Source organism: Notothenia coriiceps, unplaced genomic scaffold (genome assembly GCF_000735185.1).
Source record: "Notothenia coriiceps isolate Sejong01 unplaced genomic scaffold, NC01 NC01_scaffold00037244, whole genome shotgun sequence".
NCBI classification, from domain to species: Eukaryota; Metazoa; Chordata; class Actinopteri; order Perciformes; family Nototheniidae; genus Notothenia; species Notothenia coriiceps.
The window spans coordinates 9,483,846-9,497,825 of NW_011369945.1; the positions used below are offsets into that span (position 1 = coordinate 9,483,846).

The 13,980-nt window shown below is 41.8% G+C and overlaps 2 protein-coding genes across 2 annotated transcripts in view; both read right to left on the reverse strand.

Annotated features, from left to right (window-relative positions):
* Positions 1–4,964, reverse strand: part of LOC104964678 (brefeldin A-inhibited guanine nucleotide-exchange protein 2-like) — a 103,446-nt gene extending 98,482 nt beyond the window's left edge. The window contains exons 1-3 of the mRNA XM_010793525.1: positions 4,424–4,964; positions 2,213–2,243; positions 1,209–1,332 (exon numbers count right to left, since the gene is read on the reverse strand). Of these exons, the coding sequence (XP_010791827.1) occupies positions 1,209–1,332; positions 2,213–2,243; positions 4,424–4,595 (327 nt within the window). The 5' untranslated portion in view covers positions 4,596–4,964. The remainder of the gene's footprint in view (positions 1–1,208; positions 1,333–2,212; positions 2,244–4,423) is intronic.
* The window catches only part of LOC104965286 (phospholipid-transporting ATPase ID-like), a 718,806-nt gene that overhangs the window by 131,954 nt on the left and 572,872 nt on the right, over positions 1–13,980 (reverse strand). The window lies entirely within an intron of this gene.

A 13,980-nucleotide genomic window follows, 5' to 3' on the forward strand; every position in this document is an offset into this window, starting at 1 on the left:
TGTTCTTCTGTCTCTCCAAATACATCACAGGACGGACCTCTGTTTGTTCTGCTTTCCCGTTTCACTTCCAGTAAACATACACATGCTGCGCTCACTGTCGCTCTACCATCCACAAACACATCACAAGCCAGCACCCCTCTCTCTCTATCTCTTAAAGGGACAGCGATCTCAATCTCACTCTGCATGACTGCAGGCTCCGTCTAATATCATAACATGTGTTCTCTGGAGTATATTCACAGAACGGAACGATCGTCCCTTATTATTATGACCGTTTAATACAATTATTTAAATGTGTTTGTTAAATTCGGCATCGTGTAAGTTGCGGCTGAACAGGTCCACACACTGCTTCCCGCAGCGGAGGCTCCCTGCCCCTCCTGCTGATAGTTGACGAGCGTCAAGCTCCTCAACTCCCACCCCCCGTTGATAATTCTCAATAGTTGGCACGCTGATAACAATTTTTTTTTTTTTAAATGGCACTTCATATCAAAAAGGTTGCCGACCCCTGGTTTAGAGTTTATTGCACTGTGTGTTTGGTTCGCTTACTTTTAGAACATTTTGTAACTTCTGTGTGTGTGGGTCTACATCGTAATTAGGAGTTAATTTCATTCAAAAGGTGAGCATGTTTTGAAAAAAGGGCCATACTGTATGGGCCTTACTACTTCACTTCTATACAGTTGGGCCAAAAAAGGAGAATGTATTCAAATAAAATGTGTCAAACATCAAAGGTGCAGAGTCTTGGAGATATAGACTTTTAATGTCAAGTTTAGAGAAAAAAGTCCCCAAAATACTAGGGTCTTCATTACCACAAGGCAGCTCTAGTACTATAACAATAAACTGCATTTATACAGCACTTTTCTTCATAAATGCTGCCTTCCATAGGTTAGTCCGGATTAAAACATTACTCATTGTAACAATAAGAAATGAAATAGACAAAAGAGGTACATAATGCAACAAAATTAATAGTTGATAAATCTGAGTTTGTATATGTATGCTCTTCAATGCTTTCCATTAACAGCCCACAGAATGTACTTGGTGGATTATAAACAATGTGACCACACAAGTGTAGTAATTACAGAGAGATCCTAAGAGATGAAAGGATGGAGAGTGGGTGGTAGAGAGAGAGAGAGAGAGAGAGAGAGAGAGAGAGAGAGAGAGAGAGAGAGTGTGTGTGTGTGTGTGTGTGTGTGTGTGTGTGTGTGAATATTAACCTGCAGACAGTCCAGGGAAGTGCTCACTATCCGGGGGGACTTTGACTGACAAGCCAACTCAAAGGGCAGCACATATTTGTCTGCCTCTATGTAGTTGGCTCTGGGTGGGACCACGGTGCCATCCCTGCATCAAGGAGCACAGAAAACGGACCATTGTAATACAACTGCAGTAGATCATGTGAAGAGATATGGAGAGGTGCAGGAATGAGTCCTCAAACACAGAAATAAGTTAGCATTTCTGTGTTTGAGGCTATGTTTCTCAAACATGTTTGGTTAGATGCCTGAAATAGGGTCTGTGGTTAACATAAGCTGAAGAGATGTTCATGTTTTGTTCTACAACATAAAACATGTCAGTAAAAAACACAGTGGTAAATGACTGAAGCGTCTATGTTTCATTAAAACAGCGATTGCTAACAAGTGACTAAACGAGACATTTCATCACGCAGAACAGTAGCAGCCTTTAGCTTAGCAATGATGATGTGCAGTCCTTTCACCATTATGTAGTTCCTTTATCGCCTGAAGTTACCTTTTTGCTTGCATTATCACTGCAAAAATGATAAAAGTGGTATTAATATCTTGAGATTATCCTGGTATACAGAACTTGTTAAAATCCTAAACGTGTGTTTGCCAAAGATTTTATTTTCTGCAATATTCTGAAATACAATGATCCCATTGCTTTATGTCAAAAGAGCCCTTGCAGTGCTAACTTCTGGTACAGCCTATACATATACATAATCACTGCTCCACAAAAAAAAAAAAGGTACTTCACACATATTTTCATATTGTAGAATTTCCCAGAGCCTTTGAGTCAGCAGGTTACAGCTCAAGGCTTTTTGAAGTCTGAATAACTCGTTTTACTGCAGACTGCTTCAGGGCCAACCTTAACTCGACTATTTGCCTTAAGTCATAATAAAAAATTAAAAAAGAAAAGAAGAAAACGACACTGCAATGCATTCACTCAGTCAGAGAAAAAGGTATGTAGGTGACAAATTGACAATACTTACTTTTGCTTTTCAAGCTCCGCCTTGATTTCATCTATGGAGGGAGGGAGACACAGGAGATTAAACGTTAGTGAAGCCTGAACTTTGACCCTTTCAGCTCCTGTCAGTGTGAAATGATTTGATTCCAACCTCACATGTTTATATAAATAATACTGTTGTATATTGTCTACCCCTATGTGGTATTGCAGATCTCATTCCTGAACAAAAATGGCTGTTTCACTCTCTGAATCTATTTCTTCATACTTTGTATCCATCACTTATCCATCCAAAGCCACAAACGCAGCGTGCATCCAGCCAGATGTGACCAACCAAGTGGTAGGGCTGCTCAATTCATCGTATTTTAATCCCAATTACGATTTTGGCTTGCAACGATTATGAAAACAACATAATCGAAATAAAAAAATTATCTTTTCTTTCTTTTTTATTGGTTTTTCAGTTGAATTATACTTAAGGTTCAGGGTAATCAACTGTTAAAAACATACTGTTCACATTTTTGTTTTCAATAAATGGATGTTTTCAAAGTAAATGGATAATTGGTTTTAATAATCGTGATATCAATTATTGACCCAAATAATCGAGATTATGATTTTTGCCATAATCTAGCAGCCCTACCAAGTGGATACAATCCCCAAACGATGTGGTGGCGAGTACCACAACAGTCATACTCACAAAAGAGGAAATGAGGTTGAGTAATATTCACAAACGCTGTTATAGTGATGCTATATTTTCAGTAATTACCACAAAATGTATGGCGTGTCATTTCAGGGAGAAAAAAAGTGAACTTGGTTGCTTTTTTTCATGGTTTGAGCTAAGGCTGCAAATACATATTATTTGTATTACGGATCAATCTGCAGATCATTTCTCAAATAATAATTTGGTTATGAAATGTCAGAAAATATTGGGAGAAAAAACCTTTCTAGTCCAGGGGGTGTCTTAAAATGTCTAGTTGTTTCACAGTTCAGACTCCTGAATGCATTCCTTTTATGTTTAAGTATTTTCATTGTTGGAGGTGACAGAAAAATAAGGTTTTCATTGCCAAATCTACATTGTAGCTGAACTATGAAAAAAAAGCCTTGAATCCTATTTGGGAGGAACTTTCTGCCATTTTTGCATAGAAAAACACTGAAATGATAAACCAAAGATCAAAACAGTTGGCAATTATTTTTCTATTTATCAATTGGTCGACTAATCTTTGCAGTCCATCTCGAATGTAGAAATAAAAGTGTACTTATCTGCACGAACTAAAAGCAACCATTAGCAACTAATCCCTTTTCCCACAGCACGTCTATTTCATCATGGAAGCAACAGATGCCATGGCCTGCCGTTAAACAGTATGACTACTTATATTAGAATGGAAGAGCATTGAGCATAAGGAGATGTTTATGAACCTGCAACGGGTTAACCTTAACATCAGACAGTCAGTATGTAAATGCATGTGGAGACACACAAAAGAGCCCACGTTGGTAGTGTGAGGAGGGGAAAAGGAGTGTTGTGTTATACTGGGATCATGAATAATGAGTCTCACTAAACACTTATAATACCAACTAATTGTATCTGATAGAAACATATGTTTTCAAAGCCTCTACACCAACAAGATAGTTTTCAGTTATCTCATAACAATATATATGACAGGGAGCTGCACACCGGGCAGCTTACACTGAAATATAAAAGCAGTATGTGACAATGAATTAAGTGAGGAGCCTGATGTGTAACACTATCTTGGATTCAGTTGAATGGAAAAGCACGGGCGTCAGAGTATCCTGGAGTTAGGTGGCCTGCCGTCTGTGTGTAATAGTGCGAGTTTGTGTAATAGAGTGTGCGCGCGTGTGCGTGTGTGTGCGTGTGTGGCAGGACCGGGCTGTCTGGCTGGCTGACAGTGCTACGTACAACACAGGGATTGGTCAGTTTAGCAAGCTAACCTAGCCGAAACTAGCTAACGACAGCTAGCTTGTTTACCTGCCAACGTTGACAGCGGTGACGGTGGAGTAAATGCAGGGTGTTAGCACTGCAGAATTACCAGAAAGATGTGAAAGTGATGTCAACACACTATGAGAACACCTGTAAACGTCAACGGACATCCTAACAGACGGTGAAGGCCATGCTAACGCTAACATTAGCTAACCGCTGTCTATCAAACGAGCCAGACGCGGCCGAAATGTTTCAATGAAGCACAACATAAAAACACCAATCAGTACACAAAACAAACACACTCACCAAGAGCCACCTGACAGGCTTTACGCAGCTGGCTGTTCTGACTCCTCTTCACCTCCTTATCCGAGAGGATTTTTTCGAGCGCCCTGGACAGAAACATGCTCTTAGTTTTGCTGTTTTCTGCCTTTGAGTGTGAGTTATGCTGCTGTGGGGCCCGCTGGTGTTGTTGCTGCATCTCTCGCTCGTGTTGCCGCTTCTCTCTCAGGCCGTCATTCTCGGCCTGGCCCTGCGAGTAAGCAGGTGACAAGGGGAAGCTAACGAAAGACAGGCTATCGGTGTCAGTCCAGTCGAGTCGCTACCTCAGCTCAGCGCCGCCATGCTGGTTACACGTCATGTCACGTGACTCTCAGCTGTCTGGGTTTTGACAACAGCCCCCTGAGGAGCGGGTACCCTGGGGGCGAAAGTCTCACACGTAACTCAAGCTATCGATACATCGTCCAGAGTCGAGATTGTAATCGTGTCCGGGTAACATTACAGACAGTGGAGGAGCTTTGAACGAGCCCGCGTTATGGCGAGTTGAGCAACAGTTCGCCGCTATTACCGCTGGGATAAATGAAGCGCTCCCGATGAAAAGAAAAGACGCTATTCCTGAAATGTCCTGCAGATGACACCAAAACACCACTATGAAGGTACATGACAAATATCTGTTAAATGTACTATACATAAATGTTATGCATGGACATCGAACAGCCGATGCCAAAATGACTTGCCATTTGAATAGAGAATTAATATAAATATAACATGCAAATAGTGCTTTTATTTTAATTTCTGATCAACGTGTGCATCAAAATATTTGCCATTTAAAGAACAAAAAGCTGAAATGCTTTGTACCTTTCTTAAAGGTGGGGTCGGTAATTCACTTCAGAAGCACTTTGTTATATTCCATGGAATGCTCTTAACATCCCGATAGCAATGAATATATGAAATGCTTTGACAATAAATAAAGCATTTAGCCCGGCTAAAATAACTGGATGGCCTACCTGCCTGTCAGCCTTCCATCTCGTGCACAAACTTATCTCGTGCCCTCATTGGTCATGTGCGCGTTCGTGTGTGTTGGAGGAGGGGCTCTGTAAGGAAGTGGCAGATTTTTTTCGGCTGCGTAGGCTACTTTCAAATTCGAGCGCACTCGAGCTGGTTTCTCCATTCTTACCTACCCTACCTTTAATGTGCTTCAGTTTTATAATCGTTTTGGTCAAAACAAGTGTTTCGATACATTGACAACAGACAAAAATGGCTACACATTAGTTTTATTTCAACCAGCTCCTCCAATCAGCAATTACAAGTGTACATTTATTAATTCATACATCTCCAGTTGAATCTTAAAATATTTTCATTAAATGTGATAAAAATGTACATCATATATAGCATCGATATGAAAATACTGACAATCTTCATTACAAATCTATACCATAGGATTTATCTGGCAAGCAAAAAAATCATTGCTCAATCATTAAAAAAAAAAAAGGACAAGTAGCCTGTTTTGAAGGTTGTGCTAATGATAATTCACAGTATGAAAAAAGAAATAGTGCCACGTCTTGCACACGTGCTTTATGCCGGTAAAATCACCTACTGAAATCATCTATCGGGCAATAACATCTGAGATTTACGACCAAAAAAAATCACGAATAAACATCAGTTATAAAAATAAAGTCATACAATTTGTACAAAGAAAGAAAAATATTCAGGCGCATGATAAGAGAATAAATAACAACGTCGCTGTGGTTACAATCCCAGTGTCCTGTGGTAAAGGTTAGAAATTAAGAAAATAAATTAACATTGATTTCTAAAAGTGTCATTCAGAGTACCATTAATTAATGTTGGGAATGAAAGAAGACCATCAGAACTGTGTGTACCATGAAAGAAATGTGGCTGTTTCCAGTCATAGGTTTTCACTGTCATGATATATTCAAGCAATCAAAATAACTACTGAATGTGCTCCAAGACAAGTGCACAGGGGTTCAGTTGAAGCCAATACACATTACTGAGTGTATCTGTGTGTCCAGTTCATGTTTTAGCAAGATAAAATCTATGCGGAAGTCAATGATATGACTTTAACAAGATAGTGAATGCAAGAACAAATCAATAAGGGAAATAATAGACCATCTGCTCTCTCTTCAGGAAGGCAGTTAGCAGCAGCGTGTAATGTTAATGGACATAAACGTACTTCTAATAAATGTTATGGATCTGCTTCAAGAGCTGAAAACTGTGCCCAGAATCCCTTCTTTCTGTGGAAATGTGTCATGGCATGAGAACACATTTCTAAGGGGTTATATCAGCCAAATGATTTATTAAAGTCACAACAATTATATTTAAAGCTGCACTATGAACATTTGTTGGTGAATTCAGAATAACTCTGTAAGACAAGACAATTGTATTTCTGTTAAGTTTGTAACTGAAGTTGAAAAAACTGATATAGAATTCAAATGTAGCTTTGAAACTTCCAATTTATTGGAACAGCCCTCATTTATTCAGCCGGAAATTTAAATTAGCTTCAAAGGGCTTAACGTTCCATAGTGCTGCTTTAAATAAAAATAAAAAAATGCTTAAAATGTATTCTGTCAATCAAGTGTTTGCAGAGAGGACGACCATTGGAGCATTGTTTGGGACTATTTAAGAAGAGCCTCAACTTGGATGGAAATAGTCAAAGCAGATCAGAGCAATGTATGTAAGACAGCCTGCCTCACCTTTATCAAACACAGCCTGAGAACCAGTCTGGGCCTAGCCTACCTGCATGTGTGCTTGTTTAAATATGACTCAATCTGACCAGGTACAAGTGGCTTCTCTCTTGACACGTTATCTATCACTCACTTATGGTTGGATTTGCTTATAGTGTTACAGTAAAGCTATTGATCAGGTCAATATTTAGCATTCTGAACACAGTTGTTGGGTAACATTCTCTGTGAGTGTGTCACTATTGAATTCAATGAGAATAAAGACATCAAAAGTAAGCGGGACATTAATATTGGACAGAACCCTTTCACATGTGAATGTCACGGTACAAGTGAGCAGCAGAGATGAATATATTGTTCAGCACTGAGGGAAGATATATTGAGTTGTGGTCCAGAGAGAAAACAAACAACCTAGAATAGTAAATCACATTCACATTATTTCATTTGTACACACGCAGCAGGGGAAATAGCCCTTGTCGTGGGAAAGGAGAGGGAGTGCAATATGAAGAAATGGGAAATTAATTCTACTGGAGTGACTTGCGACTTCCAGCTGGTCGGATACATCTGGTCCTACAGTCACTTGTGAGGTACAAGTATTGTGTCAAAACAAAAGAAGAAAAAGACAAAATATTCACATGATATAAATCACAGGCCTGATGGTAAAGGGATTTTCAAAACAAAAGTTGCTCCCAAGAATTATCAAAATCATCAACCTTTCATTATCACTCATCAATTAACATAGCGGGTAAAAAGAGAAAACAGTGGTTTAAAAAAGCCTCTGAGCTAACACAGAACCCAGACTTGTTTTTTAGGTGGTCTCTCCTCCAGTCAAAGACACAGTATTATTGCAGATCTCAGCACTTGGTCGATTGTTGTGTGGAAATGTACCAACACTGTTTACCAATCGCATGCTGTGGTCACCTGGGGGGGAGGTTTAAAGAGAGGAGAAGGCAAACACACTACCACCAATAGATTGTCAGCAAATGCTAAAAGCTAAAAACCTGCTTCAGTGTGTTAGTTATTGGGGGGGGGATTCACTTGCTAACATAATTTCTACAGTCAAGTATTCATGGTCTGATGATGTCAGATCAGGGTAACAACAGGTGCTTGTCATGGGTTAGATATGAAGTGAAGGGGGGCGGGGGGGCATCAAATTACACTTCTTCTGCACTTCTTTGTCTGAAAGTTTTGTCCCTGCATAACTGGGCAGGGGGGGTCACCATTATGGCACACATGCATGGACATTGGCATGTAGAGCAGAAAAGTATGGAGTGCAGTGTTTGACAGTACGGAAGAGGATTAGGGACACATGTGAACAAAGTATTTCAGTTTCATGTCAGAGTTTATCTTTAAAATAATGTTTTTATATCTATTGAGATCTAACTTGAATACATTTACAATTCTTAGAATTAAAATTATTTCAGTTTTTTTACATTTAAGTATTTTTATAATTAAAACAAATAAGGTCAGAATTGTGAGATAAAAACTCAGAAAACTAACAAATAGGTCTGAGTTTAAAGTCAGAATGAAATGTTTGAATGTATTTCAGTCCAGACTCCAGTCAGAATACTGAGGATAAAGTCTGAGTATAATTCAGAATGTATTTTAATAGTGCATGTCTTTCCTAAATAAAGTCTGGATTCTGAGAGAAAAAGTCTGAGTTTAAGTCAGAATTGATTTTCTAAATATATGTTTGGACTCTTGAGTCAGTATTTTGAGAATTAAGTCAGAATTCTAAAAATAAAGAGTTTAGTTTCAGAATGTTTTTTTATAATGTATTTAAGTTGCATATTATTAATGTCAGTATTGTATCTTTTCACATGTGGCCATAACCCTGCTGTAGACATGTAGTTGTGACATGTGGAGGTTTCATATGTACACGTTGTGCTTCTCAGGTTCAGTCGCTGCGTGATGCTGCAGGATGTTCCTGTAGATAATCTGACCCCCACTCTGAGAGCATGTGGGTGTTTGTCTCCGTTTCCAGTGTTTAGTGTGTGAGCGCCCAGCCTACAGAGTTATCACAGTGCCGTCCTCCTCCAGACTCCGCCTCTCCATTCCTCTGTCTGGGGACGGCATGGTGGACGTGGCGATGGCGTTGCTAAGCGACCCGCTGCTGCCGCTGACTGGCAGGGTTCCGTTGGTGTTGACGGAGAGGGCGGAGGTGGAGAGGGCGGAGGTGGAGGCGGCGGCGGCCATGCGGAGGTTGAGGTGCGGCTCGTAGCGGGGCATGGAGGACATGCTGTAGGTGGAGGAGGCGCGTCTGATGGGCTCCGCCTCGCCTCCTGCCTCGATCACCAAGTCCTCGTCGTCCTCGTCGCTCTCCAGCTCCCCCGCGGGGAAGTTCTGTATGATGTGCGACGGCATGGAGGCCGCGGCGCCGTGCGACGAGTAGCCGTAGTAGCTGGCGCCGCTGTCCGACGAGCGGCCCGAGCTGCCGGACGCTCCCCCCCCTCCTCCGCTGCGGACCACATTGTTCCGCTGGTTGGCAGGCTTCACGGTGATGATGAGGTTGTGACTGTTGGCGATCATCATGTCCGTCACCTGGTCCAAAGACTTCCCAGCCACTTCGATACCGTTCACCTCAAGCACCTCGTCATTGACCGCCAGCAGGCCGGTGCTCTCCGCCAGCCCGCCGGGAACCATGCGGGAAATAAAGATCCCCGGAACCTTCTCCAGGCCCTGCGGAGTGACCCGCACGCTGGAGCCGTCCCGGATGTAGAAGCCCAGCGGTTTCTCCTGGCCGTGCTTGTACAGGCGAACGCGTCGGTGCGTCTCGGGGAGGATGTCCACATCGATGATGGAGGAGACGGGGCGGAAGTCCCTCGGAAGGCTGATGATCACCGGGGGCTTTTTCCTGTTGGTGTCAGGCCGCAGAAGAACCACCGAAAGCACCGTGTTCTTCTTCCTCGTCAGCGAGTTAGTGCCAAACGTGTAATCAGCTTCCTCTGCGGAATAAAAGATAGAGGAAGAAGAGAAAGAGGAAGAAGAGAAAGGTGGCAGAAAGAGAAGAGAGACAAAGAGGATATGAATTAACAAAAGCTGGTTAAAATTCCCTTAGCGTCGGTCTAGGCTAATTACACATCTAGACTTTATTCAGGCTGACACTATGTTGCATCATGTGTTTTCAGGGGGAAAGGAATCATTCTTGTGCTGGAGCAGCTCTCAGCCTGAGGCATCCCAGCCTGAGGCGTCTGTGCAGAACACACACAAACAGCGTTCATCCCCAATACCCCCCAGGTCCTACTGATGCAAAATGCCACAGCAGCCAAAAACAGTTACTTCATCTGCACTCTGTGACAAATAAACTATGGTAACATGATAGTGAGGGCTGAAGAGGTGCTGGGACGCAGATCTGTTACATTTGGACTAATGCTGGGTGATATGAATTAAATATCACAATATTTTAGACCAAATACCACAGTATCGATATTGTGATGACATTGTAGGGTTGACCATGACCAAAAATATTCACAGATATTTCATAAATAATATTCAGTAATGTTGATGTGTTGCCCAAGTGGGTTAAGGCAAATATGAGAAAAGCTCATTCTGGTCAATTAAGAAAATGACATTATCTAACTGTAATGCAGCCTTTACATTTTGGAAAAGACGATTCAACTCAAATCTAGGTCTCAGCCCTAATTTGGACTAGCTACATTTAGCTAAAGTAAGCTAAGCATCTCCTGACAGTAGCTTCATAATGATCAGACAGATTAAAGGGTGGTATTGATTTCATCATCTAATTCTCATTTATAAAAGCAAATTTGAATGTTTCCCCAACTGGCTCTTTCAAAGATGTTCGTCATGTCGTCAGATCGGAGAGAGCTTGACATCACAAAAAATGCTAAGGATATTATGGTCACATTCTCGCTGCATGAGTCACCGGGATGCCTTGAAACCCTGCCCTTTTTATGTACATCGTGAAGGGGAAGTGTGTTCAGTCACTGTCAAGTTGCTATAGACTTTAACCCAACATGGCTGGCCAGGTAAGGACGGGAAAGGTGGACCTTGGCTCCCTAATAGTTAACCAGCATAATACAGGCAGCTAAACATTAACATCTTTCTTTCTATTTGTGCCTGTCCCAAGCTCATCAAACTCAAGTTTATCCACTTCTGGTGTTATTTAAAAAAATGTTGTCTTCACCTTGTTTCACCTTTGTCATAGTACTCTCTTTGTGTTGTGTTGACAGCATTTGATAAAGTCTGTTTTTGGATGAAAGTGCTCTATAAATACATGTGAATACTTGTCCCCTGTGTGTGCCTCTCTCTATGAGTGTGAATGTGTGTGAGTAATCTGGGAATATCCATTCAGGTAGCTGATAAGGCTTCCAGCTCTCAGGTTCTGACAGGTACGCCCCTCTCCATCCCTAAACCAAAACAAAGGATCACCTGTCCCGGGAGAAGAGTGGCGGTCTCTCCTTTCAGTTCCCATGGGGCACGAGTCTAGTGTATACACACTTACTATATCTCTGCCCGGCCAACTCCCCATGAGAAACAAATAGAGCAACGATAGCTCCATAAACGGCTCTGTGAGGTCAAAATGCTCAAATACGTCATCTGAGATATGTTCCTGTTCAAACCTTCCACATGCCTTTGCCTCGCCGTGCACATAAACATAGCCATCAAGAGGAGCATTATGCAAAAAGGGCAGGTGGATGTTTCAAAGCACACACACACACACACACACACACACACACACACACACACACACACACACACACACACACACACTTCCTCTATCACCGACACAGGGGTTGTTCTTGCAGTGCGCCCGGGGAGCAGTGTAGGGAACAGTGCCTTGCTCAGGCACACCTCGGTAGCCGCATAATGACGCATAGAAGAAGGTGAACTCCACATCTCATTTCACTCTTTCTAGACTTCTTTTCATCTAAGAAAAAGCCTCCATCTCTAGCGTATGAAAGGCCAGACCTGACAAAAGAGTTTTATTTGAGCGAAGCGGATGGGACAGACCCTCAGGGCCACTCACACACACATTCTGTACTCAGCTTCCCGATCAAACATGGAAACAGCATATGTAAGAATACAGATGCATGTGTTAGTAATGATGCCTGAGCAGAGCACTAATGAATGGCAGCACTGTACACAGAAAAGCCATAGCTACATAATGGCTCATTAGAGCACAGAAGCAAAGCCCTCTATCTCTCTGGACTAATTGGCTGCAAAGGCCTATAGGCAAGACACAATGTAAACACACTGTTCCTTGTTTGGTACAAATGACCTTATTTAGCTTCCGCTGTCTCTATTTACACACAGGGAATGAGAATAACATTAGTTCCGGTGGTGGCGAAGTCCATAGGGACTTGGCTTGGCGACTGGAAGTTCACCGGTTCAAATCCCGGAAAGACAAAGTGCTAACAAGGTGTCCCTGAGCAAGGCACTGTTCCCTACACTGCTCCCCGGGCGCCGTGCATAATGGCAGCCCACTGCTCCTTACACTAGGATGGGTCAAATGCAGAGAAACAGTTTCGTTATTAGTACTACATAATGATAATAAGTTGAATCTATCTATCTATCTATTCATTTGTCTAAGTGACACTCAAAATAATATCTTGGATGGCTCAGTCAAATAAATAAAAAGGGAAAATAACTCTTTACAAATCTGATGCCATAATGATAAAGTGTTTGCACTGGGTAGTTGTTTTAACTCAAAAATAAAATGATCTGCTGATTTACAGACTTCTCTTTCCCAATGCAAGTCAACGGGAAGTCTTTTGGGTTAGGGCAGTGGTTCTCAAAGTGGGGGGCACGCCCCCCCAGGGGGACGCAGAGGCATGACAGGGGGGGGGCGAGAGACCAGGAGGAAAAATGGTTATTTAAATTTTTTATTTTTTTTTTAAATCATATTTTCAAAAATTATTGATTCGAAAATAATATGATACAGTACAGTACTATTACGTCTGGGTCTCTGTGTTTCATTAAAGCTCGGCTCTGTGTGCGTGTGGAACGAGCCATTTTGTTTGCGTGCGCAAGAGAGAGAGAGCGCACCGGTACCGGAGATCGTTGTTGTTAGCTTCTGGTGCTAGCGAGCTACGCTATCGGATATAAGGAGTTTTTTCAACAACAAAGTGGAGGAGAGTCCTCTCCTGTCAGACTGAGAGCCTCAGTGAACTAAAGGACTCTCTCAGTGTTATCTCAGTGGGTCTCAAACGTTTTGGTCAACATTAATGTAAACAATTATTTCCGAGGCACACGTTTATATGATCATTATAGTTATAAAAAAATAAGAGAATAAATGAAAAACAGGTATGAAATACTATATGACAGTACAAAAAACATAAAGTTTAAAAGGGTGATTTGTAAAATATCCATAAAGAAAAAGTAAATCTGTTTACAGTTCTGTTTCAAATGGGTGTTGAGAGATGTAGACCTCTTCATTTTGCTCTCAAAGTGCACCAGATTGATGCTTTTAACTTCAATATTTAAAAATCTTCCCGGGGGAGCTTGCCCCGGACCCCCTATGTGAGGTCCACAACCACCTATAAAAAATAGCACTTACCCCTGCTTACACCTATAATGCCGTGAGCTGATTATCGAGCCTTCATTGTAACAGTCGTGGGTACACTGTGTGTTGTGTCATAGGGAGTGTTCAGTAGAAAATTCCACTGTAAGCGAACGGTACCCTTAAATGGGAAACCCAAAAAATGTTTGAGCACCCTCTATGAAAGTCAAAGCCTACCCCACAGCACCCCCAAAATAAATCTCTGGCGCCGCACTGAGCCTGACTATTTGTGCTGGGTGGGGGGGGGGGGGGCCGACTTTTTTTTTTTCTCCCAAAGGGGGGGCCTGAAGAAAAGTTTGAGAACCACTGTGTTAGGGACTGACAACATAAATGTAGTACAACTTTTTTTTGGCACACTACGGAAACTGCCT